The sequence below is a fragment of the Uranotaenia lowii genome, chromosome 1 (assembly GCF_029784155.1).
Source record: "Uranotaenia lowii strain MFRU-FL chromosome 1, ASM2978415v1, whole genome shotgun sequence".
Taxonomy (NCBI): domain Eukaryota; kingdom Metazoa; phylum Arthropoda; class Insecta; order Diptera; family Culicidae; genus Uranotaenia; species Uranotaenia lowii.
In genome coordinates this window covers 12,422,413-12,449,505 of record NC_073691.1, presented here as the reverse complement: position 1 = coordinate 12,449,505, position 27,093 = coordinate 12,422,413, and the positions used below count along the sequence as shown (strand labels likewise).

The following is a 27,093-nucleotide window of genomic DNA, read 5'->3' as shown; positions in this document are numbered from 1 at the left end:
GTGTGATTGTTTTATTTTCTTGAGTGTGAAAAGGTTGCATCAATCCTTCCAAAAGAAAACAAACGAGAAACAAAACACAATCACAACACAACACTCGAAGTGTTTAACAAAATGATGGAATATTATTGGCGATGATGATGTGTGGCTGTACAGTAGTAATAAAGCTAATAATAATAATCAAATCGTGAGAAACTCAAATACCTAAACTAAACAAACAGAAAAAAATACACAAGAGAGAAAGAGAAGAAAGTGAAAACCTTAGGCTTAACTTTAAAGTGAAAAAAATAACACAAAGAAACAAAAACCAACCAAGTTTAGGAACTTGTACGAAAAAAAATAACCTTGAAATGGTAGTTCTTCTAAGCTTGGCGCGATGATCTGTAGGATAAATCAACACTAGTAAAAATCGTTCAAGCTTGGAAGATTTCTACCCTGGTCCAGAATGATGTGTATTGGATCGATTACATTTACACCTATTGTTACTGCATTCAAAAGTGTAGCGTTTAGTAGAAGTAACTACTACTGTCAGTGTGTTAGTGTTTCAGAGTAACACTTTCTGAACTGATTCATATTTAGAAAGGAAGATAAAACAAAACCATCGCTCGTCATATCGTTTGTGTTTTTTTACAACTGTTAGTACTCACACAGGCAGGGAAAAAACACAACAACTGACAAAAGTTCGTAATTAATTCATCAGTTTGTCAGCCAGAAGATAGAGGTAAAAATACAAAATCATTCTCTCTTCCTTTTGTGAAAAATCCTTTGAGTATATTTTGAAAAAACCAATCCATCCGGGAGAGAGATATGAAGGTGTTTTTTTCGTTATCATTTTCGTTTTGTAAAATCATTTCTAGATAAAATTTAATAAAGAAGGAACTGTTTAAGAAAAAAAAACTACATCAAAACACTAACCGAATGCGTCAACAGAGAATGCGCAGAACTGATTGAAACAATTTAATGTAAAGCAAGAGTGAATCACTGAGTGTGAGCGAGCGCATTCATGAAACCCTAAACATGAATGAAACACGTGTAAGAAAGAGGAAACTTAAAAATAACACACCTTAACAGACAAACTGAAACAAAACCATGCTCATCTCGTACGTTGTATTTAAGTTAATGTTCACATTTTTTTCTGTTTTGGATTATTTCCGTGTACCATTTCGTTGCGTGTATGTATTTGTGGATAATTGCATCTCAACTATTTTTTAAATTACGTTTTACTGTTCAACGGTTTTCACGATCAATCCAGATCTCCAGGTTTTCAAAAAAAAAAAATATACTGAACAAACAATCAAAAACCATTTTTCATATTTTTACAGTCATCAAACCACTGAGCGAGGTGGTCAACAAAAGGCCACTCCCGGGAAAGTTGTCCCGATCCCAATCATCGTTGGCATTCGTTTTCTCGCCGCTTTTGTATCATTGATGCGTCAAAAACAACAATCAGATGAGAACCTTCCACAAATACGTATACAACAAACAAACTGAACTGGGTAACTTGGAACCAGGAACCACAGAAAATGAGCGCTGAGTGTAGACTAGCACCTATTATCATTATTATTATTATTACCTTCAGCATCCCTCTTCAAAACTTTAGTTCTTTATTAGTTATGTATAGTTTTCATTTCTTTCCCCTTTTCTTAAAAATCTTAAAAAACAAAAAACAAACCAACATAAAAGATCTTCTTCAAATCGAGTCACACACAACTTACAAGTTATAAGAGCCAGACAGAGCAGAGAGTTTAGGGATAGCGAAAAACAATATTTTCCTATTGCTATTCAATTGTAACGATGAGAAAGTGGGGAAAAGCCCCCAGAAGGTAGGGAACTTACTCAGTAATAAAATATGAAAATTGATGAAAAAAACACAATCGCAGCAGTCGAACAGAAAAACATACGCACACAAACAACAAAAGGGAAACAAAAACAAAAGCATTTTCACACAACTAAAAACCCCTCTTCGAAAAAATTTTTTGTTGATGTTCCCAAAATTTTTATTTTAGGAACAGTTTTGAGATGGAGATGGGTTGCCAACATCCACACTCTTCCATCAATCGAAATTGAAAGAGATCCGAAACCGATTGAAATCGGCCTCTGAAGTGTTCAACTAACTAATGTGTACATTTTTATATCCCAGTTTTGTCGTTTGCTGAAGAAAGAAAACACGGGGTGATGTGGTGGTTGAATCTCGCTGGTCAGTTATTTTTTAGCGTGCGTGCGGGGGGGATGTGGTTTGTGAACTTGAGCTTGTGTGCGCGTGTTTTTCGTTTGTGGCGTCTTCGTTTTGTAAGTTTCCTTTTGCATTAATACAATTCGTAGGGATTGCTTATCCGAACGCCGCGAGATGTTTTATCTAATTTCTATGCCCTCGTAGTTGGATTATGGAGAAAAAAACGAAAAGAAAACAACTGAAAATAAAGAAATGAATTGACAAAAAATAAAGTGATTACAAACAAAGACAAATCGATTGTTAATTGGAGGGTGTGTATCACAGCATTTTTGTTAATTGTAAACTGTCTTGTCTGACAAAAGTCTGAATTATTTAAGCATCAAATCAGTGCGAACAATTTTCTAAAATTTGTAGTGCGTGGTATTTTTTTTTTTTAAAGAAAAGGTGAAAAAACTCGATTTAGTTACAGGAAGAATCATTGAAACCTCCTCAAGTGTTAAGTGTGACAGAAATATACTATCAGTTCAGCGTAATGTATGTATCAGTTTGACATTACTGAATTCCACGAGTTCAACATAATAAAATTGATAATAAGATCTCTAGGTAAGTTTTAAAAATAACTTTTACTCAACTAATTGTACTAGGTACCGACAACATGATGTCGTTTAAAAAGAATAAAACGCAATAAAAATTTATATGCAAGGCTGAGTTCTTCCTTTTTTATCTGACTGTAGCCGACCTCAGCTGACGTAAGCGTTCGGGAAGCATGAGCGATTGCCTTGAGAGAACCATCCGGAAATCGATGCATAATGACGGCACAAATTTCGGATTTCGACGCATTAGCAGCAACAATGATGTCTAAACTCGGATCGTAGTGGGTCAGCAGCAGATCTAATTGGAGCGTCGTCTTGAATTTCTCGAAAGCTTTCCCGATCAGGAGAGCATATCAAAATAAGAACTCAAACATATCTCAGCAAGATATTAATATCTTTTTCAGTAAGAATATTGTTCTCATAATTTTCGACTCTAAGTTTCTTGAATCTTGGTAATATCTTATTTTGATTGGCATTCTTGAATAGGATTTAACTCACTTTCAAGGATAAAGAATTTGTTTTAAATTGTTATAAAATACTATAATCGTATCTTATTTGGATATGCATAGAACTTTCCATGAAACACGGACGTCGAAGTCAATTCCCGATCAGGAGAGCATATCAAAATAATAACTCAAACGTATCTCACCAAGATATTTACATCTGATTCAGTTATAATTAAATACTCTAAATTTTCGATTTTAAGTTTTTCCAATCTGAATTATATCTTATTCTGATCGACAGACTTGAATGGGGTTGAGCTAATTTTCAATGATAAAGATTTTTTTCGGATTGTCCTTAAATAAAATGATTATATCATATTTTAATATACGTGCAACTTTTTATGAAACACGGACATCGAAGTCAACGGCTCAAACCGTACTTGAATGAGTTTCGCTCGACAGATCCATAAAATGAAATCAAATGTTTAGGATACCAAAAATGGAGCATGATTTTAGCAAATAGTGTGAGTTACCGACATTCCACTAGAAATTTTTCTCGAAGCATTCATATCTTGATAAGTTATAATTTTGATAGGATTTGTTCTGCCTAATATCAAACTATGCTATCTGAACCAGATATAATCTTGATAGGAGCATATCTAAAACTGATATAATTTAGCTATGATCGTATAGAATTTTTGATACAATTTGAGATATTTTAACATCCTACGAGTACTAAATTAGAACTCATTTAGATTGGAAAAAAAGGTATCAAAATATCTCATTTTGATATAATTTTGTTTTTCCCTTCTGATCGGGTGTGGACACCAGCTAAATTTGACGTCTTTCTTCAATAGTGCATCAAAAGGGCGCTTAAGTTGGTGCATAGCGCGTACAAACTTGCCGTAGAAATTTACCGCACCAAGAAAGGAGCGGAGGGATGAGACGTCTGTTGGTGCTGGCATTCGGGCGATGGCTTCAATCTTCGAAGGATCTGGGTGTATACTTTTCGTCAGCAATATAGCCCAGATACTTGATTCGCCGTTGAAGAATGTTGCAATTGTCTTCACGAAGACGAAACCCATACCCATACAGAGACGGTTTCGATGGTCGGATTCGGTCCTGATGAAAATGATGATGTCGTTCAGGAATTTGACACCAGTAGATGGTCTGTTGAACCGGTACATTCCTCGATGGGTGTGATTGTGAGCAGCTTCTTTAATTCGTCGTTCACTTCAACTTGGAGATAAGCATCGGACAAATGAATAATAAAAACCTTGGATCCATTCAGCTTGCTGAGGATTTCGTCCGGCACCGGAAGAGGATAATTGTGCGGCTCTAGAGCAGCGTTCAGACCAGTTGAGTAGTCCGCGCAGATTCTGACTGTGCCACCCGCCTTCTTCACAACGACTATTGGGGCGGCCCACTGTGAGAAATCCACCGGGGAAATGATTCCGAGATTCTCAAGCAAGACGATCCAATTCTTCTTCGACCTTCGGTATGGATATGAATGGAACCGGGCGTCTGGTCTCGAAAACCGGTCGAGCGTTTGGCTTCAAAAAAAAAACAGCTTGACATTCGACGATAAGCGTTTTCAACTTGCAATCTCATTCATCCGATTCTAGCTTGGAAAGTAGTCTATTGCAGGTATCGGAATCCTTCGACGATTGGAGGCCTCGGATAAAGATCAGCGTCTTGAATTGATCCGAGGTGAGCCTGCTTAACTCGAAGTCCTCACAGCGTTTGTTTACCGTTCCTCCGGCTGCTTGATAAGTTGTTTGTTTTTCGACAGTCTCTTCAAAACTAAAATCCTTCGGATGTTTCGGAAGAACGAAGTACAGGTACCTGTCGTGGACTATCACGATCAAACTCCTAAGCAGCAGCCGAACCTTGGCCGCATTGCCCAGCTTGGCTCCATCTTGAAGAATGTCCTCGTACTTATGATACCAACGGTCAAACGTAAGGCCGTTTTCCAGATCATAGCAGAACTCTCGAATATTGGAAGACACGATGACCAATTCGGGGTTGTTAGTTGGCTGCTTGAGTGTTGAACCTTTCCATGACCGCCATTAACTGCGCGTTCTGTTCCGCCATCTACCGATTCTGGTTCATGATAATTTTGAAAATGTCCTTTATTTGGTTGGAACTTCCTTCGGATGGATGGGACATCTTGTTCGGAATAGGCAAGCCTTCGTAGATTCTTCAAATATTCGTCGCCAATTGATAACAGTTCAAATAATGCCGTTTTCGTTTATCTCCACTAGCGCGGGGCAAAACTTTTTCTGAATAAACAAACAGAATCGTTACCCGGGACGATGCAAATATATGGTTGCTATACTCACCTTTATGCTTACCCCCAACACTGACAACTTTTACGGGGTGCAACCGCCTGCTTGAGGTTCAAATCTCGGGCAAAACTAGTGGACCTCTGAATTAATAAACGAACATAATAACAGCAGTTAGGGCAAAACTCGTGGGTAACTAGGTTCCCACTGCCAATAAACGAAAACACTATAAGTCTTTAATATTTGGCTATCGAACAAAGAATGAATTTATTTTGCTTATTCTCACATGACATAAATTTTCATGTTACCGCGATCAGGCTGCTATAACATTCAGTAAGTAAGTCAATGTTTTCACGTTCTCTTAGATTAACCCATAGTACATTGAAATATACTAAGTAGGCTATTCCGCTCTCTTTCAACGTATTGGTAAGAGGCCCCGAAAAATAGTTATGGGAAAAACTGGCAAATGTATGGAATTTATTAGAAAATCACATTTTTCTCAAAATTGACAAGCAGTAAAATTATGAGAAAAATATGCACTAGACTGCCCAAATTTGTATGGGAAATTCAAAACCTGTGAAATGTTATGCGCTGCAGGTTAAAATTGATCCTTGGCCTAGTACAAGATCTCATGCCAAATTTGGGCCAGATCGGATCACGTTTAGGGGTCGCTCAACGAACCTGAAGTTTGTATGCGATTTTGAGACATTTTGTTCGGGAGAAACATGAAAAACCAGTTTTTCATCAGTAACTTTGGTTCCCGTCGGCCGATTTCTTTCAAAAACGGGGTTTCTTAAAGCCTAAATTATGAAAAATATTTCATCCGAAGACTGTCTCAAAATCCCATACAAACTTCAGGCTCGTTGAGCGACCCCTAAACGTGATCCGTTCTGGCCCAAATTTGGCATGAGATCTTGTACTAGGCCAAGAATCAATTTCAGCCTGCAGCGTATAACTTTTTCAAAAGTTGGGTCATTTGGGGCACTCTAATATGCACTGATGCATTTCAATGCTACCAACAATATTTGGCTTTCTAAAACCGCTAAAAGTAATATGCAAAGGGCTTTTTGTCGAGTTAAAACTAAAATTTGGTGGTATTTTTGCATTGTGTGGCCTTTTTCATGTGCGATTTGAATAAAAATTAAAACAAATTGACGTATATGAAGTACTTTAGATAATTATCCAATTTTTAACACAGACAGAAGAAAATATCACATTGCTTGCCCTCAAAAGGACAGACACCGATAAAAATATTTTATGAATGCTCATTATTTATGGTTCAGATCCAAAAATCCAATGCAAAAAATAGTTTCCGATGATCCTGAAGAATCAATCTTTAATATAAAGCCCTTTTCAAAAGAATCGAATGGCTATCGACGCAGAAAATAATTTTTATTGCAATTCTATATAAAACTGCCAAATTTTCATAACTATTTTTGTTGGTATGCAAGCATGCTGTGTACACGCACGGAGCTTTCAAGTGAGGTTAAGCGTAATGGCCTACCTGTTATTTTCCATGTTCTATGAGATTAACCTGGAGAAATTGCATTCGTTTTCCAATGATGAAACGAAGGTTGTTGAGAAATGAATTGTGGCGAATGTCTGCTGGTTCCCTTGGTGTATTTTTTTTTTTTTTTTTTCTCAAGGGATTTTAAGCATCACTGGCTTATTCATCCCGAAGTGGGTTGTTTCACGTATTGGAGGTAATTTTTTTTTGTAATTTTTTTTTTTGTATTTTTTTTTTGTGTTTTTTTTTTGTGTTTTTTTTTTTTTTTTTTTTTTTTTTTATATTTTTTTTTTTTTTGTGGGGGGGGGGGGGGGTAGGGTTTATATTTGATGAAGGAGTTGGGACTTTTTGAGGAAGCTTAATAGTTTTTTCTCTTCTTCAGGGCAGCAGGAAAGGATTTGTCGTAGGGAAGTTGCTAAAGAGCAGGAGAGTCTATGGGGTTGGTATTGAAGGCAGGAGGTAAGTATATGTTTAATGGTTATTGGTACTTGACAGGATGGGCAGTTGGGAGGATCTTCTTTAGTGATAAGGTGGATCTGTGTAAGCCTTGTATGGCCGATTCGGAGTCTGGTGAGGACTCTTCTCTCGGTGATGTTTTGTCTGTCTTGCCATTTTTCGGTGGTATTTTTCACCTCTCGGAGCTTGTTCTGTGGGGTGGCAGTCCATTCGCTGCCCCATGAGTTGTTGATTCTGCTTTTCATGTGTAGCATGGCATCGGACTGGGGGATGGAGTTGACGGTTGATGGGAGACTGGTACCGGCAGAGGCCAAACGGTCGGCTGCCTCGTTGCCGGGGATCCCGCAGTGTCCGGGTACCCAACAAAGGGTGATTTTTTTTTCTGGGGGCTGCCTCCGAGATGGAGTAAATCCACGCATGTTTAAGATTTCCGGCAGCTATAGCTGAAAGCACACTAGCTGAGTCGGAAAATATGATGGAGTGTGGGTTTGAGCGTTCAATTGCGTCGAGTAGAGCATAAGCTTCTGCGCTAAAGACAGTGCACATGTTGGGTAGGCCAAGGCTCCTATTATTCATATTATCGAATATGCCACATCCTACATTGCTACTGCTGTCCTTGGACCCATCGGTGTATATGTGAGGTAGGGCTTGATATTTGTCTTGAATGAGTTGGAGAAAGTTGGGAAGGACTATTGCTGGGGGATTTCCCGCTTTGATTTGTTGCTTGAGGGAAAGGTCGACTTTGGGAATGGGATCATTCCAGTGCCGGATCTTGGGTCCAAGTCTAGGACAGATGTTGGGGAGAGGGTCACCTGTTAGTTCAGTTAGCAGGATGTTGGTTCTTTTTACCATTAATGAGCCGTTAGATGGACTGTTAGCCATGGTGCGTAGGGCTTTTGATGATAGGTGTTTGGATATTAGATACTTGAAGGGTAGTTGACCACTTTCGGCCATTAGGGAGGGTATGGGACTGGTTCGAAAGGCTGAGCTGATAAGGCGAACACACTCATTATATAATGGCTCAAGTTTTTCGCACACTTCCACTAGTTCTCGGCTGATAAATCCAAGGCCGTACAGAAGGGAGGGGATCAGCCAGCCGTGCAGAAAGCGAAATAGGGAGTCTCGATGTGCTAAACTGGTTTTGTTGGTTAGTATTTTAAGGATGTTAATTTTGTTGGTGGAGTTTTTTCTTATTTTGTTGAGATGGCATCTAAAATTGAGCCGGTCATCTACCCAGACTCCTAGTAAGCGGAAGGAGTGTACAAGGGGGATGGTTTGGCTCAGCATGGTGAGAGGGGGGAGTTTTCGAAGTTTTCTTCGATTGGGCCCCAGATGTAGTAGTTTTGATTTTGCTGGGGAGAATTCAAAGCCGACAGTGGGAGCCCAAGTTTCGACAAGGTGAACGGCAGATTGGAGTCTTCTGCGGGCTAGGATGGGGAAAGGGGAGGTGGAAATGAGGAGTATGTCGTCTGCGTAGGTTAGGGTTATTATGTTGTTGGGAATTGTTTGGAAAAGGGTATTTATTGCTATGAGGAACAGGGTGGGGGCGATGACGGAGCCTTGGGGGACCCCGCCGTGGATGGGTTTCATTTGAGAGCGTACGCCGTTAATGAGTACTTGGATACGTCTGTTCGTGAGGAAATTGTTGATGTATTGCAACAGGCGCCCACCTATGTTCCATTTGACCAGTTGGTTGATAATGGCAATGCGATCAACCCGATCGAAGGCCTTAGAAAGGTCTAAAGAAAGACATTCAATGTGGTGGTGTTGGTTCAAGTGGGTCTCAAAGAGAATTTCAAGGTCATCGAAATAATCATCTGTTGACTTTCCGGCCCGAAAAGCGTACTGTCGGGGGTCAAGGAGTTGTTGTTTTTCTAAGATGGTGTGAAGGCGGCGATTGACAATTCTCTCCATAATCTTGCCTGAGCAATCAAGGAGGGTGATAGGACGGTAGTTGTCGATTATTTGGGGGTTCAGGTTGGGTTTTTGGATGGGTATGACAAGTCCCACCTTCCAGCTATCGGGGAACACGCCCTCTGTCCAGATCTTATTTAATATTTCGAGAAATGTTAGTTTTCCAGATAGAGGTAGGTTTTTGAGACATGGGTAGCCAATGTCGTCTGGGCCAGCAGAGAGTCCTTTAACTTTTCGCAGGGCGAAATCGAGTTCGTTTAGGGTGAAGCGACAATTATAGTCGGAGTTCTGATTTGATGGGGAGGGAAAGGGGAGGATGACAGAATTGGAGGGGGTGGAGATATTAGAAAAATGGTCACAGAATGAATCGGCCAGCCTTGAGGGATCATTAATGTATTGTTTGTTAAGGAGGATGTGGAATGTATCTTTGCGGCAGCCACCGTTAAGAATTTTAATTTTAGACCATAGGACAGTGGAGGGTGTGTTCGGGTTGATTTGTTCAGTGAACTCTTGCCAGCACTTGGTTTTGGCATCTCTGACAATTCGTCTGGTCTGAGATCGGGCGATTTTAAATTCATTGAGGGCGGCGAGTTTTAGGGGGCCGTCGATGGTACATCTTTTCAAAGCGCGGAGCTTCTTACGGCGGTTTTTCACCGCATCTCTTACTTCGGGGCCCCACCATGGGACGGTGGATCGCCCGGGAATGCCACTGGTTCGGGGGATGGATAGAGAAGCTGCTTCGGATAAGATTTCGGTAAAGGATGTTATTGTTGCTGGTTTTTTAGCGGAGATAAGGCTGTCAACAGTGAGTTGGTATTCGGGCCAGTTTGCTTCGTTGTACTTCAATCTAGGGCGGGTTAAAACTTTGGGGGTGGGTTGTTGTAGTTTAATTAGTATTGGTAGGTGATCACTACCGTGACAATCGTCCAATACCTCCCAGCTGAACCTTGGTCCCAGCTCCCATGAGACAAGGGACAGGTCCAAGGCGGCCATGTTACCGGTTGCAGGGTCAACACGGGTAGGCTGACAGTTGTTTAAGATGGTTAAATTTTGAGCGACAGCAAGATTTTCTAGGAAAGCTCCTTTGTAGGATGTGTGGGAGCTTCCCCAAAAGGTGGAATGTGCATTGGGGTCGGTCATTATTATTATTGGTGGGGGCAATTGTGGGAAAAGATCTTCTAGTTTGTCGACGAAGTCACGATAGGACATTTGGGGGGGGATATACAATGAAACAGTAGTTATTTCTAGAGGGGCGTGTAGACGAGCGCATATTGCGTTAAGATCAGTATTGATGTTCAATAGCTGATGGGGGATGTTATTTTTAATGGCAAGTCCGGCACCTTGGCGGGAATTCGGGTTTGAGACGGTGTACAGGTGGTATCCTCGAATGAGGTTAGCGGGTATTGTGGTGTTACTAAGGATATCCTGTATAGCTAAAACTAGGGGGGAAAAATCCTTGATAATCATTTGGATTTCCGGAAGCCTAACGACAAGACCTCTGGTGTTCCACTGTATTGCAAAATTGGTAGACTTTTTCTGGGTTGGGGGATTGTTGCATCTCTTACCGTGGGGCTGTCTATTATTTGCGGGATTATTGTTGTGGGGGTGGCTATTATGGTTTGTATTGGCCATTTGTATATGAAGTAGGGAAGATTATGTATGGGTAAGAGAGTTTAATTTAATATGGCGAAAGGACTTACCGTTTGGATGAAGGGGTGGGTGGGGGTTTACCTGCCGATTGTGGGGGTCGGGCCTGGGGTGGTTGGTTCTTTTGGCGGCTCACTTTCGTCATTTGTTGGGGGGGACTGTCCATAGAGCTGTTTTGTCGGCTACGTTTCGGAGTTGAGGTGTGGCACTGAGTGTTGGGGGTCATCGTGTGACGTTCGGTGTCGGATTGGGAGTCTTCGGATTCAGAAACCTCGGAGTCTTGTGAGGTGGTAGAGTTGCCTACCAGGGTGGATTCGTTGTCGCTTTCCTTGGCTTGTTTCTTCAGCTGTTCCTTCAGTTGGGAGACTAGAAGCTCAAGTTCAGCGATTCGGAGGTCCTTGTCGTTGTTGGAAATTTGGGCGGGCGGAGTATTTACCGGATGATTGTTCATTTGTTGGCGGAACATTTTCGTTGCTTCGGTATGATTGAGGCCAAAGTCAACCTTCAGCCGGACAATGGATTGTTCTTGTTTGAAGAGGGGGCAGGAGCGATTCATTGCTGAATGGTTGCCTCCGCAGTTGGTGCAGTGTGGGGGGTTTGGGCATTCATCGTGTGGGCTTGATTCTCCGCAGTCAATGCAAATTGGGGTGTTGGGGCATCGGTTCTTGGAGTGACCAAACTTTCCGCATCGGTAGCACATAAGCGGCCGTGGGTAGTACGGTCTGGTGGTCACTCGGAGGAACCCGAAATAGATATGCGGGGGAGGGACAGAACCTTGTAGTGTAAGTACCATGGAGTTGGTGGGGGTGGTGTTTTCTCCCGTCTTTCTTAGGAAACGGAAAACCTTGGTGACTCCTTGATCGGCTAGGGATTTTTGAAGTTCGTCGTTGGTGAGGCCGTCGACGCTATTGCAAGAGACGACGCAGTGACACGAGTTTAGGGTTGGGTGTTGTTCGATGATGATTGGAGTTCCATCGGTGAGGCGATTGAGCTTCATCAGTTTCGCAGCTTGGGTCGGATTCCGTACTTTAAGCAGGTAGTTGGAACCACCATCGATTGGATTACCTCCTTCGATTTTACCTACTAGCTGCTCGACGGATGTGGAGATGGTGAATGGGTTTTTTGGAAGCTTGGAAGGGCTTACAGGTTTTAAACGAAGGAAAAGAATTTCCCCATGTTCGCCACGGGGATCCAACCATTCGGGAACCGTTCTTGCGTTTCGGCTTGGCCGGAGGGTGGAATGCCCCCAAACCGGAGGAGGGTCCCCCATCATGATGGAAAAAGTGCCCTCTGGGCGTAGAATGTGTCGAAGACGATACACTGGAAAAGTTCTTTGAACGACGCGTAGGAAAAATACCAAGTGGATGGTATATCGAGAGGATGTCTGGGATTTAGAAAGACTTGTAAATCAGACTGAAAGCACTTTACGGAGCGAAGGGAAAAAGCAACCGTTCGAGAGCGCGGTCAAAACAAGACTGAATGACTGATCTTCCCTTGGTGTATATTAGTGAATCTTCTAAAGATTGTTTTCTTGTATGTTGTAGCAGTGATGCTTACTTATTTTTGACTAGATGAAATAAACTCTTTTAAATCTGAGAGTTATCGTGCTACAGCTTGTTTTTGAACCTATTATATTGTTTTCTCCGAATAAGCTTCTACTGCCGTCGTAGTTCCGTATTGCACAAATTGCTCAAACTTTAACGAATGACGACTCTTTCATGGATAATTTCGTAGCAACAAAATTACGGCTTTCGGACAGCGAAAACACCATTCTAAGTTATTCTTAACAGCTTAGTATTTTCAAAACATAAATCTTACCCTAACAAATGTAAAACCTAGCGACTAGAATACGCATACGAAGATTTAGTCCGTGTTTTTTTTTCGAAAAAAAATCTTTTATAAATGGAACACGGTACTAACCACCATCTAGCTAACTAGACATGTTGCTGTTGCTGCTGCTGCAAGATATTCGAGGTGGTACTGTCCCGAACCGTTGTGTACCGGACCGGGGAGGTGAAGCCAAAGTCCGCTTTCTGCAGCCGCCGTTTGATGCAAACGATGGCAAACCCGATGACGAATCCTATCAGCAGGACTATGCCAACCGAAAGGAGTGACAGCATTATGGAGCGGGGACGCAGGAAGGCGGGCGCCTCGTAGATTGGGATCTTTGGCACCTTCTTGGGTGGACTATTGCACAGGGAAAGGGGTCCCAGGTCGGTAAGCGGCAGTGCCGCCAGATCGTAAGGACTTTCACAGCGTGCCTCATTTGAGGGGCTTGTCGCTGGGCCATGGAATTCGTCTTCCAGGATGTGCTTGAAGGATTCGATCGTTTTGTAGAGGTCACAGTCGCAATGCCACGGGTTGCCTTCGAGGTTGACCGAGCGTAGCTTCTGGAACACTTCGAATTGGGCAATGTCCGAGTTGTGGTCGATTATCGGGATCGGTTCGTCCAGGTGGAGGTGCTGGAGGCCACAGTTCGAGAGGTCCAACTGCGGGATTGATACTTGTATTAGTATTTAGTACAAAGTATTTACGCGGACTGATGTGTCAATATTATGCAACAGTAAAATGTCTAAATAAATCTGTAAATGCTCCAGATAACTGTTGATCAACACAGATGTAATTTTATGATGACAGGCCTGAGATTTCTCAAGATAAGAACAAATACAAAGATGATAAAATTTGAGATAACCTCGCCTTGTTGGAAATAGCACAAAGTTATAGGAATTAGCTTGTTTTGTCCATCGTTTAGATGCTGTTTCTCATCTAGATTTAACATATTAAAAATAGTGATGTTCAAACTCACCTGTCGAAGACGGACAAGCCCTTTCAGATCACTCATGTCGAAGGTCATCAGACTGGGATTGTTACTACAAACCAAAACTTCCAGCGACTTGAGTCCACTAAATGTCCCGATGATGATATCCTCCAAATTCTCCATCATGCTGATGTTCAGATGAGTCAATCGATCAAGATCTATAAGACAAAATCTCCTGCAATGAATTAAATTTTTCAATTTTTTTTCAGTCACTTTACCAAAAAAGCTCTCATCGTTCAGCATCTGAATGGGGTTGTCACCGATGTTCAAAATCTTCAGCGTCGGTTTCAGCAATGCTATGGCACTGGGGACGGCCTTGAAGTGATTTCCCTGTAGATACAGCTCCTTCAAGCCGTCAATTTTATCGAACACGCCCCGAGGTAGTTCGTCGATCCCTGTATAAGAAAGATCCAGATGTTCCAAGCGTCGAATTGACCCCAGAGCTAGCGTCGTATCCGGTGTGATCTTTTCTAGAGGATTCTTGGAAAGAGATAAACTCCTCAGATGAGCCATATGTTCAAACAGCGAACCATCCAAATAGCTGATCAGATTGTTACTCAAATCCAACTCGTCCAGGGCCAACGGTTCGTACACTTCGTCATTGTAGGGTCCACGGAATACATCCGGAGTCAGAACATCCCCACTCAGCCGATTCCAGCTCAGATCTAACCGAACTATATTCGGAGTGTCCAGAAACAGACCGCTAGCCAGTTCGCTCAAGTTGCAATGTCTACAACTGAAGACAAGATCCGCTTCTGTGGCCGGCAATTGCTGCAGCGAATGGATGTCATTGCCGGACAGCGAAAACACCAGCTCCTGTCCCGGCTTAAGATCCTGGGCAAATTCTTCGGGCCACTCAGCAAGCATGTGCCGCAGGTTTTTCGTTGAACAATCCAGCACCGAGTAGCTAAGAAACTTGTCCTGCTCCGAGCTGGTGAATTCCTTGTGCAGCGAACATTTGCACCGATCGCAGATTTTCTCGATGGGTTCGAACTCACCCTCACGACCCTGTACGTTCCAAAGACCACTGACGAAGAACAGCAGAAAGGTTACCAGAAGCTGGAAAGAAAAATACGTAGCATAAGTCAAAAAGTGTGTCATCTCATAGGAAAAGCGTTATCTAAATTCCCTGACTTTCTCGGAAGAGAACATTGAGTCATATAAAAATCACTGCCAGAGAACTATTTCAGTACGAATCTTACCTTTTCCATTTTTTTACAAATTTATTGTTATTTATAATAGACGAAGTAGGAAACTTTTGAAAGTACCTACATATTTTTCGAGTGTGAACCCGATTTTTAAGTTTAAAACTTAAACAATATTCGAACTTTCAACCGTGGAGGAAGTAAGCTTCCAGCACCTATAAGTTATTTTCTGCACTAAGAGCGGACTTTCCTTCGGCTCATTTGGAATCGCGTTATCAGTAGTCGATGCCAGAACGGTATGCACATATGGGTTTACCTAACTACGTAAGTCGAGAGAACAGTTCAACACAGTTTGCGCCCAAGGAACCTCTTATCTTATAATTTTATATTAGGTAGGTAGGTAGGTAGGTGCTTTGCGCTGCTCTGGTTATCAATCGAACCTTGCCTGATAAAAAGGTGGTTTTTATCGAGCAACCAAGCTACAGACGTAGATACGAATGGGTGTGCAATTTTACAGTTACATTTTCGAAGATGGAATGAGGTACCATCAAGACGCCATTCACCGCCCAGTCACCATTTACCGCCCAAAATCACCCTTTTGTGTGTATTTTGAAAAAACTGGGATGTTTTCTCCAAATATAAAACCTGTGTTCTGTGTCGGCATCATTGTTTGACCATTTCACTGAAAAAACATCACTTAATTATGCTAAATATAGCCAGAAATAAAATATTTGGTTTTTCGTTTCCGGTCAAATTATTGAATTCGACGCCTGTTAGCGAACTAAGCATTACTGTACTCCTAGGGCAAAAAGGGTTTTGTTTACTAGATAGTACCTTTTGGACCTAAAATCAACTTGAAACGATAGTTTAATTTTCGAAGAATAGATTTGCATCAAAAAATTTTCGATTTTTCCAATAGTTGTTGTTTTTTGAAGCGTTTAGTGATGGGCGGTAATTGGTGTATAAAAAAAAGTGTGGGTTCCTAATGACCGGTCACGCACAATTTCTTTGTTTTTAACGCATGTATTGTGTCAAATGTGTAAATTGTAAGAAGCATTTAGTTGGATTATGTTAGAAAATGATGTTTTATCGCTGATAGTAACCGGTTACTTGAGGTTGTTTGCTGGGAATCATCATTTTGTCAGTCAACGCACTTTGTTAAAATTTGTACTAAATTTGCGGATAAAAATTCACAAAATGTATTCTCTAAAGAGCCAAAATATGGTTTTGACAGCTCGTTGTATGGGAAATACTAAAAAAACAGTTTCCGTGTTGTTTAGATAGTTTTTTTTTAGAAAACATTATCGATACCCGAAAAAGTCGAGTGGGCGGTAATAGGGCCAGTTGAACACCCCAAAGTTTAGTTAATTATTTTGAAAAGCGTAAATTTTTCACATTCCACTAAATTTTTCACATTCCACTAAATTTTTTATTTAAAGTAGAGCAGTTTTGGGATGTATTGGAAAAGAAAGCGAATAAAAATCTGCCGTCGTTTTTTTATTACACATGATTGAAGTTGAAAAACCGCTTAACTGGGCGGTGAATGGCGTCTTGATGGTACATCTCTTATCGTTGACGCCCCCTTACTGGGTCAATGCAGTTTTTGTTGATAAATCAACTATCTCAGTAATAGTTTTTATTTGAAAATATGCGGAACCTGCCTTTAGTAAACATTCAGTTAGAATAATAAATCTTTTACCGGCATTTTTGATGTACATGTCCTTGGTCTTGTTTGTCATCGAAATACTGATATTTTTCGAAGCTGCTATCTTGCTATTTTACACACTTTCTTGCTAATTTGACAGTAACAAAGAATTTATCTTCAAAGTATCTTCAAGCTCGTTCCGTCGTTATTGAGGAAGGTTGTATGGAAAAAGTTTACGTCGAACAAGAAAAAAAAATCGATTTTCTACCGTTTAAAGTTTTGTTTGATGACAATTGACTTAAAAACGCATGAAATGCCGAAATCTGGTGTAGGAAAACAATTGGCCAGAAATTGACTTTCTGGAATTTTCAGAAATATTTCCATTAGGATGGTTTTTTTGGTCCATAAAACTATTAAAATAAAAAAAAACACAATGAGAAAAAAGGAAAAAAATGCACTAAATTTATTAGTCGCATTATAAATTATTTTGGTGTATTTTTTATTTTTTTCATTTTCTACAGCTGTAAATTGTTTTAGATTAATAAACCTTCAGATGCTGTTCCATTCCAAACACTGTGCTTGAATTCAAAGAACTGAACAGCTGGGAAGCTCACCTTAACTTTTGTTTCCGGAAGCATTTTCTGAAGTCTGGACGACGGAATGAAATTTTGCGAGACACGTCACGCGACTCGCGGCATAAGTCATGTGTCTAGGTTTTAGCCAAATACAGAATTTACGGGAAGAAGCTTTTATTTATAGTGATAGGAAAGACGCAAAAGGGTGTGATCGGGTGGTGGCCGATCAACTCACGAATGTGCCGGTTGGGAATCAAGGGCCGGTTCTTCAACATCAGCATCATCAACGTGCAAAGCCCTTACCTCGGAAGTACCGGTGACGACAAAGACGAATTCTACGCGCAGCTGAAGCATGAATACAAACGCTGCACAAAACATGATATCAAGATCGCCTTAGGGGATTTAACTGCTCAGGTCGGCCAGGAGGAGGAATTAAAACCGTCAATTGGAAGGTTCAATGCGCATCAGCTGACCAACGAAAACGGCCTCAGATTAATAGATTTCGCCGCCTACGTAGTACCTTTTTCCAGCGCCGTCTTCCACACAAGTACACCTGGAGATCACCGTACCAAACGCAATCACAGATCGACCACGTTTTGATTGACAGCCGGCACTTCTCGGACATCATCGACGTCAGATCCTGTCGAGGCGCCAACATCGAGTCAGACCATTATCTGGTGATGGTGAAGATGTCCGTAGATGCGCCCAAAACTCTTCGTAGTGAACAACACACGAAACCGGCGCCCGCCTCGGTTAAATATCGCACGACTGAAGCAACCTGAGGTCGCAGCAGACTACGCGCAATCGATCGAAACAGCGCTGCCGGCAGAGGGCGAGCTGACGAGGACTGTTGGGATACCACCAAGACAGCCATCAACAGTGCTGCGGAGAACGTCATCGGTTATGTGGAGCGAACTCGACGGAACGACTGGTTCGACGAGGAGTGTAGGAGGCTGATGGACGATGGGAATGCCACGCGGGCGGCAATGGTGCAAAGAGGCACCCGTCGAAATGTGGAAAATCACCGACAGGAGGCAGCGAGTCCGAATTTTCCAGTAGAAAAAAGCGCCGTCTGGAAGAGAAAGAGCTCGAGGAGCTGGAGCAGCTGCATCTTTCCCAAGAAACACGAAAGCTCTATCAGAAATTCAACGCATCCCGCAAAGGCTTCGGGCCGCAAGCTGAAATATGCCGGGATAAGGTCGGAGGCATCCTGACCGACAATCGTGAGATGATTAAAAGGTGGAAGCAGCACTTCGGTGAACACCTGAACGGCGCACACGCAGGAGATCAAGGCGGTGGGGGTACATCTCCGACGTAGCCAACGACGTAGAGGAGCAACTCCCAACGATGAGTGAATTTAAGGAAGCTATTTGCCAGCTGGATAGCAATATGTCGGCTGGGAAGGGTGGCATCACAGCTGAACTCATCAAAATGGGCCCGGACAAGTTGGCCGATTGCCTACACCAGTTGATAGTCCGGATCTGGGACATAGAACAGCTAGCGGAGGAGTGGAAGGAGGGGGTAATATGCCCCATCTACAAGAAGGGCGACAAATTGGACTTTGAGAACTACCGAGCGACCACTGTCCTCAATGCCGCCTACAAAGTGTTGTCCCGAATCCTACTCCGCCGCCTAACGCCACAAGCGAACAGATTCGTGGGAAGTCATCAGGCCGGCTTCATGGAGAGACGGTCAACGACGGACCAGATATTCACATTACGGCAAATCCTCCAAAAATGCCGGGAACACCAAGTCCCTACGCACCATCTATTCATCGACTTCAAAGCCGCATACGACACGATCGACCGTAACGAGCTATGGAAAATGATGGAAGAGAACGGCTTTTCCGGGAAGCTGACCAAACTGATCAAGGCGACGATGGATGGAACGCAGTGCTGTGTGCGGATTTCGGGTGAATTATCGAGTTCATTCGAATCGCGCAGGGGGCTTCGACAAAGCGATGGTCTATCCTACATGATGTTCAACGGTTCAAGGTGTTATTCGACGAGCGGTGGGCGAAATTCGGGGCACGATTTTCAACAGATCCAGTAAACTTATCTGCTTTGCCGATGACATTGATATAGTCGGCAGATCATCTGCGGCGGTGGAGGAGATCTATCGCAAACTGAAACGCGAAGCAGGAAGGATTGGGTTAATGATTAATTTAGTATCGTAACTTTTAAAAAGGTTTTCTTGATTTCCATTTTTGTAAATCAAAGCAACACTCGATATCATGAAAGACAACAAAACACATTCTTCATCGAACTATCAACAGAAGTTAAGCTGATTCTGTACTTCGGAAGTTAGTTGCTCCTTTCCAGTATACTACAATTAATACGTCCAAGACGAAGATCCGAGACCGACTGCGTGATAAAAATGGACTCGACAATTCAACCGAAATCCTCACACAGCACTGCATTCCATCCATCGTGGCATTGATCAGTCTGGCTAGCTTCTCAGAGAATTCTCCATTAATTTCCATAGCTCGTGATGGCTCGATTGTGTCGTATGCGGCTCCGAAGTCAATGAATTGATTGTGCGTAGGGACTTGGTGTTCACGGCATTTTTGAAGGATTTGCCGTAGTGGAAAGATCTGGTCCGTCGAAGACCGTCCCTCCATGAAGTCGGCATGATGACTTCCAACGGAACTATTTACTTAAGGCGTTAGACGGCGGAGTAGGAATCGGGACGACAATAAGGATACCTAAATGATACTTTATTTTGTTTTAGCACCGAATTATGGTAACCATTTGCTCTCGGTAATTTGGGCCACACTTTGCTATCAATTTGAAATGAAACCTTAATAATGTAAGGTACACCGGGGCAAGTGCAAACGGTTTTCACCATAGTTCAACTTTCACATGTCCTAGAAAAATATGTATATCTTCAAAAATTACACTAGTTTACAGCATTTTTGAACTTAGTAAACTGAAGGTCATTTTTAATGTAAAATCGGGCGCTGAATCCGAAAATGAAATTAAAAAAAATCTCAGTAGAACCATTTTTGAGTTATGCTCCAAATATGAAATTTGCGAAAAATAAAAAAAGTTCTTGTACTTAGATGAAAATATCTCGGACGGCATAACAGTAATTCGAAATCCCTCTTTTGCATATTGAAGGTGAATAAATTTTCTATCATTCATCTGAACACTGTTTTTGCGTATGATCAACATTATTGTTGATATTAGTGACTTTATGATAGAAAAAATTATAAAAACCCAGTTTTTTAGAGAAAATTTTGTTTCAGCGAAAGTTTTAGACACGATGGTAACATTTTCATTTGCGCTTAAATGTCAATTTAAAACAAAGATTTCAAGTGGTTATTTATCAAAATCGGTTGAAAATTGAAGAAGATATGGCTACTTTACCATAACAGTATTTTTTGCAGTTTTTAATAATTTAACGAACCGCAGTACACTTATCACAGTATAAGAAGAATAAAACATGATAAATCTCACTCGCTCCAAGTCAAAATTATTTATTAGCTTACCAAAAGGTCACATGCCAAATTTCAGGCTGATCTGACCATAAGGAAGGGTTTCTGGATCCCCAAACGTGAATAAAATTTTAAGGTATTTTGCTCGGGAAGAACGAAAAATACTGGTTTTTCATCAATAACTTTTTTTCATCACTAGCCGAATGTTTTTTATGGTTGATTTTCTTAAAGCCTAAGTTGAGAAAAATATTTCACCCGAAGACTGAAACTCGATTGGGTTTGAAACAAGAAAGTTATTGTGGTTCCAAGATTGTATTTTGGTCGAAAAAGTACTCATTGAGTGTTGGACAAAATGTGCGGCCTTAGAATTGCAATAACTTTTTTACTTCAAGTCCAATCGTGTTGCAGTCTTCGGGTGAAATATTTGTCTCAACTTAGGCTTTAAGAAAATCAACCATTAAAAACAATCGGATTGTGATGTAAAAAGTTATTGAAAAAAAAACAGTATTTTTCGTTCCTCCCGGGCAAAATACCTTTAAATTTTATTCACGTTAGAGACTCAAGCAACCCCTCCCTATGGTCAGATCATCCTGAAATTTGGTATGTGACCTTTTGGTAAGCTAATAAATAATTTTGACTTGGAGCGAGTGAGATTTATCATGTTTTATTCTTCCTATACTATGATAAGTGTATTGCGGTTCGTTAAACTATTAAAAACTGCAAAAAATACTGTTATGGTAAAGTAGCCATAACTTCTTTAATTTTCAGCAGATTTTAATAAATAACCACTTGAAATTTTTGTTTTGAAGCGCAAATGAAAATCAGATTTTTTAAATGTTACCATCGAGTCTAAAACTTTCGCTGAAACAAAATAGTCTCTAAAAAAAATGCGTTTTTTTATAATTTTTTCTATCATAAAGTCACTAATATCAACAATACTGTTGATCATACGCAAAAACAGTGTTCAGATGATCGATAGAAAATTTATTCACCTTCAATATGCAAAAGAGGGATTTCGAATTACTGTTATGCCGTCCGAGATATTTTCATCTAAGTACAAGAACTTTTTTTTATATTTCCAAAATTTCATATTTGGAGCATAACTTAAAAACGGTTCTACTGCGATTTTCTTGAATTTCATTTTCGGATTCAGCGCTCGATTTTACATTAAAAATATTGGTCAGCCAATCAAGTTCACGATTTTTTTAAAATTTTGTAAACTAGTGTTATCAATTATCGTTCGTTGCATCACTAAAATAGTTCTCAACAAATTCCCGATGAAAATGAAAAATTAAAAAATGTTGCTAAAAAGCAACGGCACTTTTGTGAAAAAATTTCTAAGTATGCACTTGCCCCGTTTATGGGGGCAAGTGCAAACGCAATGCTTTTTCCAAAATTATTCAAAGATGCGTCAGTGTATCGTTACTAAAACGAATTTAATACATGTTCCGGTATGTTTTATAATCTTTTTTTGATATATGTGCTGTTTTTCTGCAAAATTAAATACTTTTTGGATCTCCATTTTTGCTGACTGTTGTTTTAAGCAAAAGATCTTCATTTGCCAAGGCATTACGGAATTTCGAATATCCGCTTCAGATACAACACATTGGATACCCCTTCTGACCATTCTAATCTAATGCTGAACCATTTTTGAGATGATTTTTTTGAAAAGGCTGATGTTACATGGCTTAAAGGTTCGTTTGCACTTACCCCGGTAGTGTCGTTTGCACTTGCCCCGCAGTGTGGGTTGACAAGAGTGAATATTTTTTCACAATTTCCAGGGCGTACTGAAAAATTATCACAAATTTTTTCCTTTCAATTGAATATCAATCCCAAACACTCACCTTTCAACGAAAAATCGGATTTGAATGCCCTTTTTGGTAGCCAAAAAAGCAAACAAAAACACACTTTTCATGTCTAGTACGTACTTGAATTCGTGTGTAATCAAAAAGTGCCGTGTTTATAGTGAATAATTTAAAAAAAAGTTTAGTTTATCTATGTCAGATTGTTTGTTTGGGCATAAACAACAACTTCTAGAAGAACAAATATTTTTTAATTTTTTTGTAACTGAGAAAAGTTGATCGTTTGCACTTGCCCCGAGTTTGCACTTGCCCCGGTGTACCTTATTGTTTTGTTAAGGCTGGAACAAATTTCAAATCCTTCTTTTGTCACTCGGAGTTGGAACATCGGCAAGGGGGGACAATAAAAAATAATGCGAAAAACAAATAAATTGGAATAAATTGCGCGAAAGCTTGTATGCAACAAAATTGCATACTGCATCACAAAACCTATAAGTCAAGTTATTTTCTATCGAAAAATTCAATAAAATCGAGAATACAAAAGGTGAAAAAACTTTCATCTTCCAAATTTTGTATTTCGGTCTTGTAATCTATCGGATATTTGAATTTTTTGTCGAAATTAACATAAAATACTTCAAACTTTACTTACTCTCCCCTTCGGGTTTTTTGCAAATTTCGAAGGGGGGTGACAAAAGAAGAAATTGATATTTGTTCCAGCCTAATGTGAAGAAAAAAAAAATCACAGCGACAGAGCATAAGTAAATTGTTAAAATTCGAGCAATATTAAGCAAATAGTTTGATAAGACTTCTCTTTATTATACGTTCAGAAACTTATTATTCATACCACACATAGGATTAAGAAACAACGCCCATCGCCCTTTCTTCAAACGTTTAATTTCCTTGGTGACAAAATGCTGTCCAATCAAAATGCTACTTAAAACCTACAATCACAATCCACCATACGCTTTGTTCCCACAAGCATGTTAAGCTACAGGTTCCAAATTTAGACAAAAGATGCCTGGCCATAGAAGCAAATTACAGATTCCTATTCCTAATTGTATACGAAACATTGCCCCGGAGCACTAAATAAGTGTGTACTTAGGCCATAAAAACAAAAACATCCACTATCTACCTCAACATATCTGTTGCAGCATAATGGAGTGGAACATGCTCGAGAGACTACACAGACAGAAAGTAAGTCTACTTATGACTCATCCACCGGACCACACCACCCAACGAATGGCATCAACGGCAAACGATTCTTAACGTGCCGTATCGTTCGTAACAGAATGGGAAGAAATTTCAAACAGACCCGTTGTTCTGAAATCCATAAGCACCGGACGACCTGGCAACCAGCTAACTAATGACGGCATCGACGGCCCATATTTACAAACAATAATAATCAACAACTGGCAAGTATAGATAGAGGTGCCTACTAATGGATGTTCCAATGCCAATGTACGAAAGCAAGCACCATATGCATCGCCGCGACGCTCACCCGGCCGAGGGTGATTAAATAAATGCAATTGGTTGGTACTTTATATTGGTTTTAATAGGTCGTCGTTCGGTCGGTCGTTTGGTCGAAGGCAGCCAGCAAAGACGACGACGACGACGATAAGTCAGGAAGCACAAATAAGGAAATGTGGTGGAATGTGCTGCTGTCTGAACGTTTGAGATCTTTCATTCCAGGTGGCTGCTTACAAAGAAATTGTCAGACCATTGTGGAACAGCTTTTCTCACCATATTAGACTTCACAAAAATAAGTGTAAAATTTTCTATTCTAATATAAACGTGTTATTTCTAACAATATTCATACATCTGTGAAAAGTTTTTACGAGACTCAGGTTGGACAATCGTCAAATGTGTACGAAAAGCAGAAAGTAATAAAAAAAATCACTACAAGTAAATTTTAAATACCTAGTATATATAAATCAACCGTCGCTGATTTGAACAAGAATGGTGTTATTGTTGCTGTCTTCCAAGAACGTCACTCTATACACCAACAGCAACTGTAAAACACGTGTGGATGGCCCTACATAGCCCTCGATTTAATCGATAGGGGGTGGGGACGAAGATGTTCCCCATGAGTCATGGATGAATTGTGTTTATGCTAATTATTGTAGTGGTTAAGTTGAGGTTGGTTTTGCATTTTTTACTTACATCTTACATCTTACAACTTAACAGTTTGCGCATTAGATCATAGAAAGATTCAGAAGTTTTAAAAGTCTGGTTAGTAAGTCACACGTCTCATTGAAGACGCGCAACATAATTACCGGAACTTTAACGATATGATGATGATAATAGGGGAACGAAACTCACCTCGACAGCATTAAGGTGAATCATGATGGCCGCATGCAATTAGATTAGAGATCTCTCGACGGCAGCTTGCTGGTCATAGTAGTATTCATAAACATGATGCTGATGGTTTCACATTTCCGCACTTCATTCGTCGGATAGGCATCATTATTGAATTGGTTGTGGGTAAGAATGTTCTGCTGAATCCGGCGTGAGTAGCTCATCTAAGCCAAACCTTTGACCTTCTCAATGACTTCAGCTATGAGCGCTTGTTAGAGTCTTTCCATTAACTTAGACAGGGGCAACAAAAAACTATGAGTAATCACCAGACAAACGCGGACTCGCGTCTTGTCAATCTCCCCGGTTGGATGCTTTGATCGATAAGTTCTTCTTTGCAGCATCCGGAAACTGGTGTGGTTGCTGAAACTGGATGCCACTTTTTCCGCCCGTGGCTCGAACGTTCCACTTGAGCACACAAGTCTTATAACTAAACCTGATCCTCGATCAACAATCCAACCAAAATTGAATACAACTGAATCGAAGCATGGAATTGTAAGTTGGTTGAGATTCGGTTGTAAGAGCAAACGGTTCCCATGAACTATCAAATATCACGTTCCACCAACAAGTGGTTGGTCACTACCTACAAAAAAAAGGTAACACGGTTCGGATTGTTTGTCAATAAATCGCAGCCCGTCCGATTCTCCTTCGGGTTGCGGAGTAACAACAATTCACGTGAAGGCGACCGGGAATGAGCGAAACGTGCTGCCGAGCACCAGAATGGTTCGATGAGAACTGATCTCGGGTAAGTTCCTATAACAATTGTTGCTTTGCTTTGGCGGGTGCATTAAAACTCCACTATATCATACATACGGTGGACGAACGAGCTATGTTGGGAAACGGGACGCTGCTGAGGCGTCGAGCGAGACGTTGGAATCGACGCTCTGCTCTGTCTGTCTGTAGGCTAGTGGGCTAAAGGAAAATGAGAGGAACGAGCAGAGGAAAAACGAGAATATCAATTATTGGCTTCATGTTTTCGGTCAGCGGACGACGACAGTGATGTGCGTTAACAATGAATTGTGTTGGAAGCGTTGATATGAAAATCGAGGATTTAAAATAAATTATAAAACATTTCTCAAATGAAGATTTCATAATCAGAATTACCTATATCAAAATTATAAAAACCTGACTCTCAAAAGCTTATGTGAAGGATCTTCAATGTTGACAACTTCTGCATACTTCTACGATAAAATTACAGCAAATGTTGCTATCACGCTTCCAAGAGTAAAACCTGAGCTCTGATTTTTATTGACAAAAGGTGGTACACAGCAAAAATAATAGCAATATTTTGATACACGGATAGCAACGTATTTCGAATGTTTTGAGCGCATATTGATACCAAAGAGAGCTGTCAGAGAAAATGTGATCCTTTATATAATGGTGTAACGTTTAGGTCTCAAAGGAAGCAAAATTTGAGATCACTTTTCTATTCATTTTTGGCCTCAATTTTGCTGAGAACGTCTTGCAGCAAATTTGGCTATCAGGGCGCGACAGCAAAATGTGGTATGATTTTGTTATAAAAGTCTGCTAAGGTATTCTTTAAAAAAAGAAAGAAACCAAGGATACCTCGATGATACCTAGTTTTGCTGTCTGACTAAATTCTTCACCTAATTGTGCTACCAGTTTGCTGTAATTACCTACCTAATTTTGCTGTTGCCACCTTATTTTGCCTCAGTTTGTTCGATTTCAAAGTCTGCTCGGATATCCGGATCCAGCGTTTTCACACGATGAACGCAGTCGAGATTCCAAGTCCCATGTTAATTATGCCTCTCTAATCCTTATTTCGATGCTCTTTCATATCTGTGAAGAAAAAAATAGAATAGTTAAAGTTTCAACCGCGAAATCCACGAAAGTTTATAAAAATCTTTAAAGCCGTTTTTCTCGGTTCGTTGTTTTTGCATATGGGACAGGCTTGCCGGCAGCGGCAGCTCTGGTACCGACATCAGGCGTTAGCTGGATGCATTCCATTTTTTTCAACCTGCTGCCATGCTTCCGTGAAACTGGAAGCACTTTCTGCATTGACTTGATCATTCCGACGTTGACTTTGAGTCCAGAGTACAAAAACATTCTCTTCGCGTGTATTTCTAGAACTTGTTGAAGACCATCCGAAGTAAAGGTTTCCATTCCTACAGGAGTCATTCGAATCGAATGTGTTGAGTCATCTCATATCACACGCCCGCAGAAAAAATGAAAAGGATGAGAATCATGAAAATAAAATCTGCTTTGCGTTTAAGTCACCTAACTGCATTTGATTTTACCCTTGAAAAGCCGCATGAGGCTAGCAGGCTAAAAAGCGTGCTCCACGATC

The 27,093-nt window shown here is 40.7% G+C and overlaps 2 protein-coding genes across 10 annotated transcripts in view; one reads left to right on the top strand and one right to left on the bottom strand.

Moving 5' to 3' along the window:
- The window catches only part of LOC129739662 (serine/threonine-protein kinase Doa-like), a 65,883-nt gene extending 63,005 nt beyond the window's left edge, over positions 1-2,878 (top strand). For all 8 annotated transcript variants that reach the window (XM_055731143.1, XM_055731145.1, XM_055731141.1 and 5 more), the window contains one exon: positions 1,320-2,878. In XM_055731143.1, coding sequence (XP_055587118.1) covers positions 1,320-1,426 — 107 coding nt within the window. In that variant the 3' untranslated portion in view covers positions 1,427-2,878. The remainder of the gene's footprint in view (positions 1-1,319) is intronic.
- Positions 2,879-12,515: 9,637 nt separating this feature from the next.
- Positions 12,516-25,560, bottom strand: LOC129752791 (carboxypeptidase N subunit 2). 2 transcript variants are annotated; one of them, XM_055748569.1, is made up of 4 exons: positions 24,753-25,560; positions 14,052-14,892; positions 13,822-13,991; positions 12,516-13,504 (listed from the first exon to the last, which is right to left on the bottom strand). In XM_055748569.1, the coding sequence occupies exons 1-4, from the start codon at positions 24,774-24,776 to the stop codon at positions 12,950-12,952; spliced, it is 1,590 nt and encodes a 529-aa protein (XP_055604544.1). In that variant the 5' UTR covers positions 24,777-25,560; the 3' UTR covers positions 12,516-12,949. The 2 variants fall into 2 exon arrangements, with proteins under 2 accessions (XP_055604544.1, XP_055604551.1); XM_055748576.1 differs by lacking the exon at positions 24,753-25,560 and adding an exon at positions 15,036-15,252.
- Between the last annotated feature and the right edge of the window lie 1,533 nt (positions 25,561-27,093).

Excerpts from the sequence above, each read along its gene's own strand:
- LOC129752791 (XM_055748569.1), bottom strand. The coding sequence starts at position 24,776 with ATGATTCACCTTAATGCTGTCGAG. Across the intron at positions 13,992-14,051 it reads GAACGATGAGAGCTTTTTTG|ATCTTGATCGATTGACTCAT; the intron begins GTAAAGTGACTG and ends TTTGTCTTATAG. Across the intron at positions 13,505-13,821 it reads GGCTTGTCCGTCTTCGACAG|TTGGACCTCTCGAACTGTGG; the intron begins GTGAGTTTGAAC and ends TCAATCCCGCAG.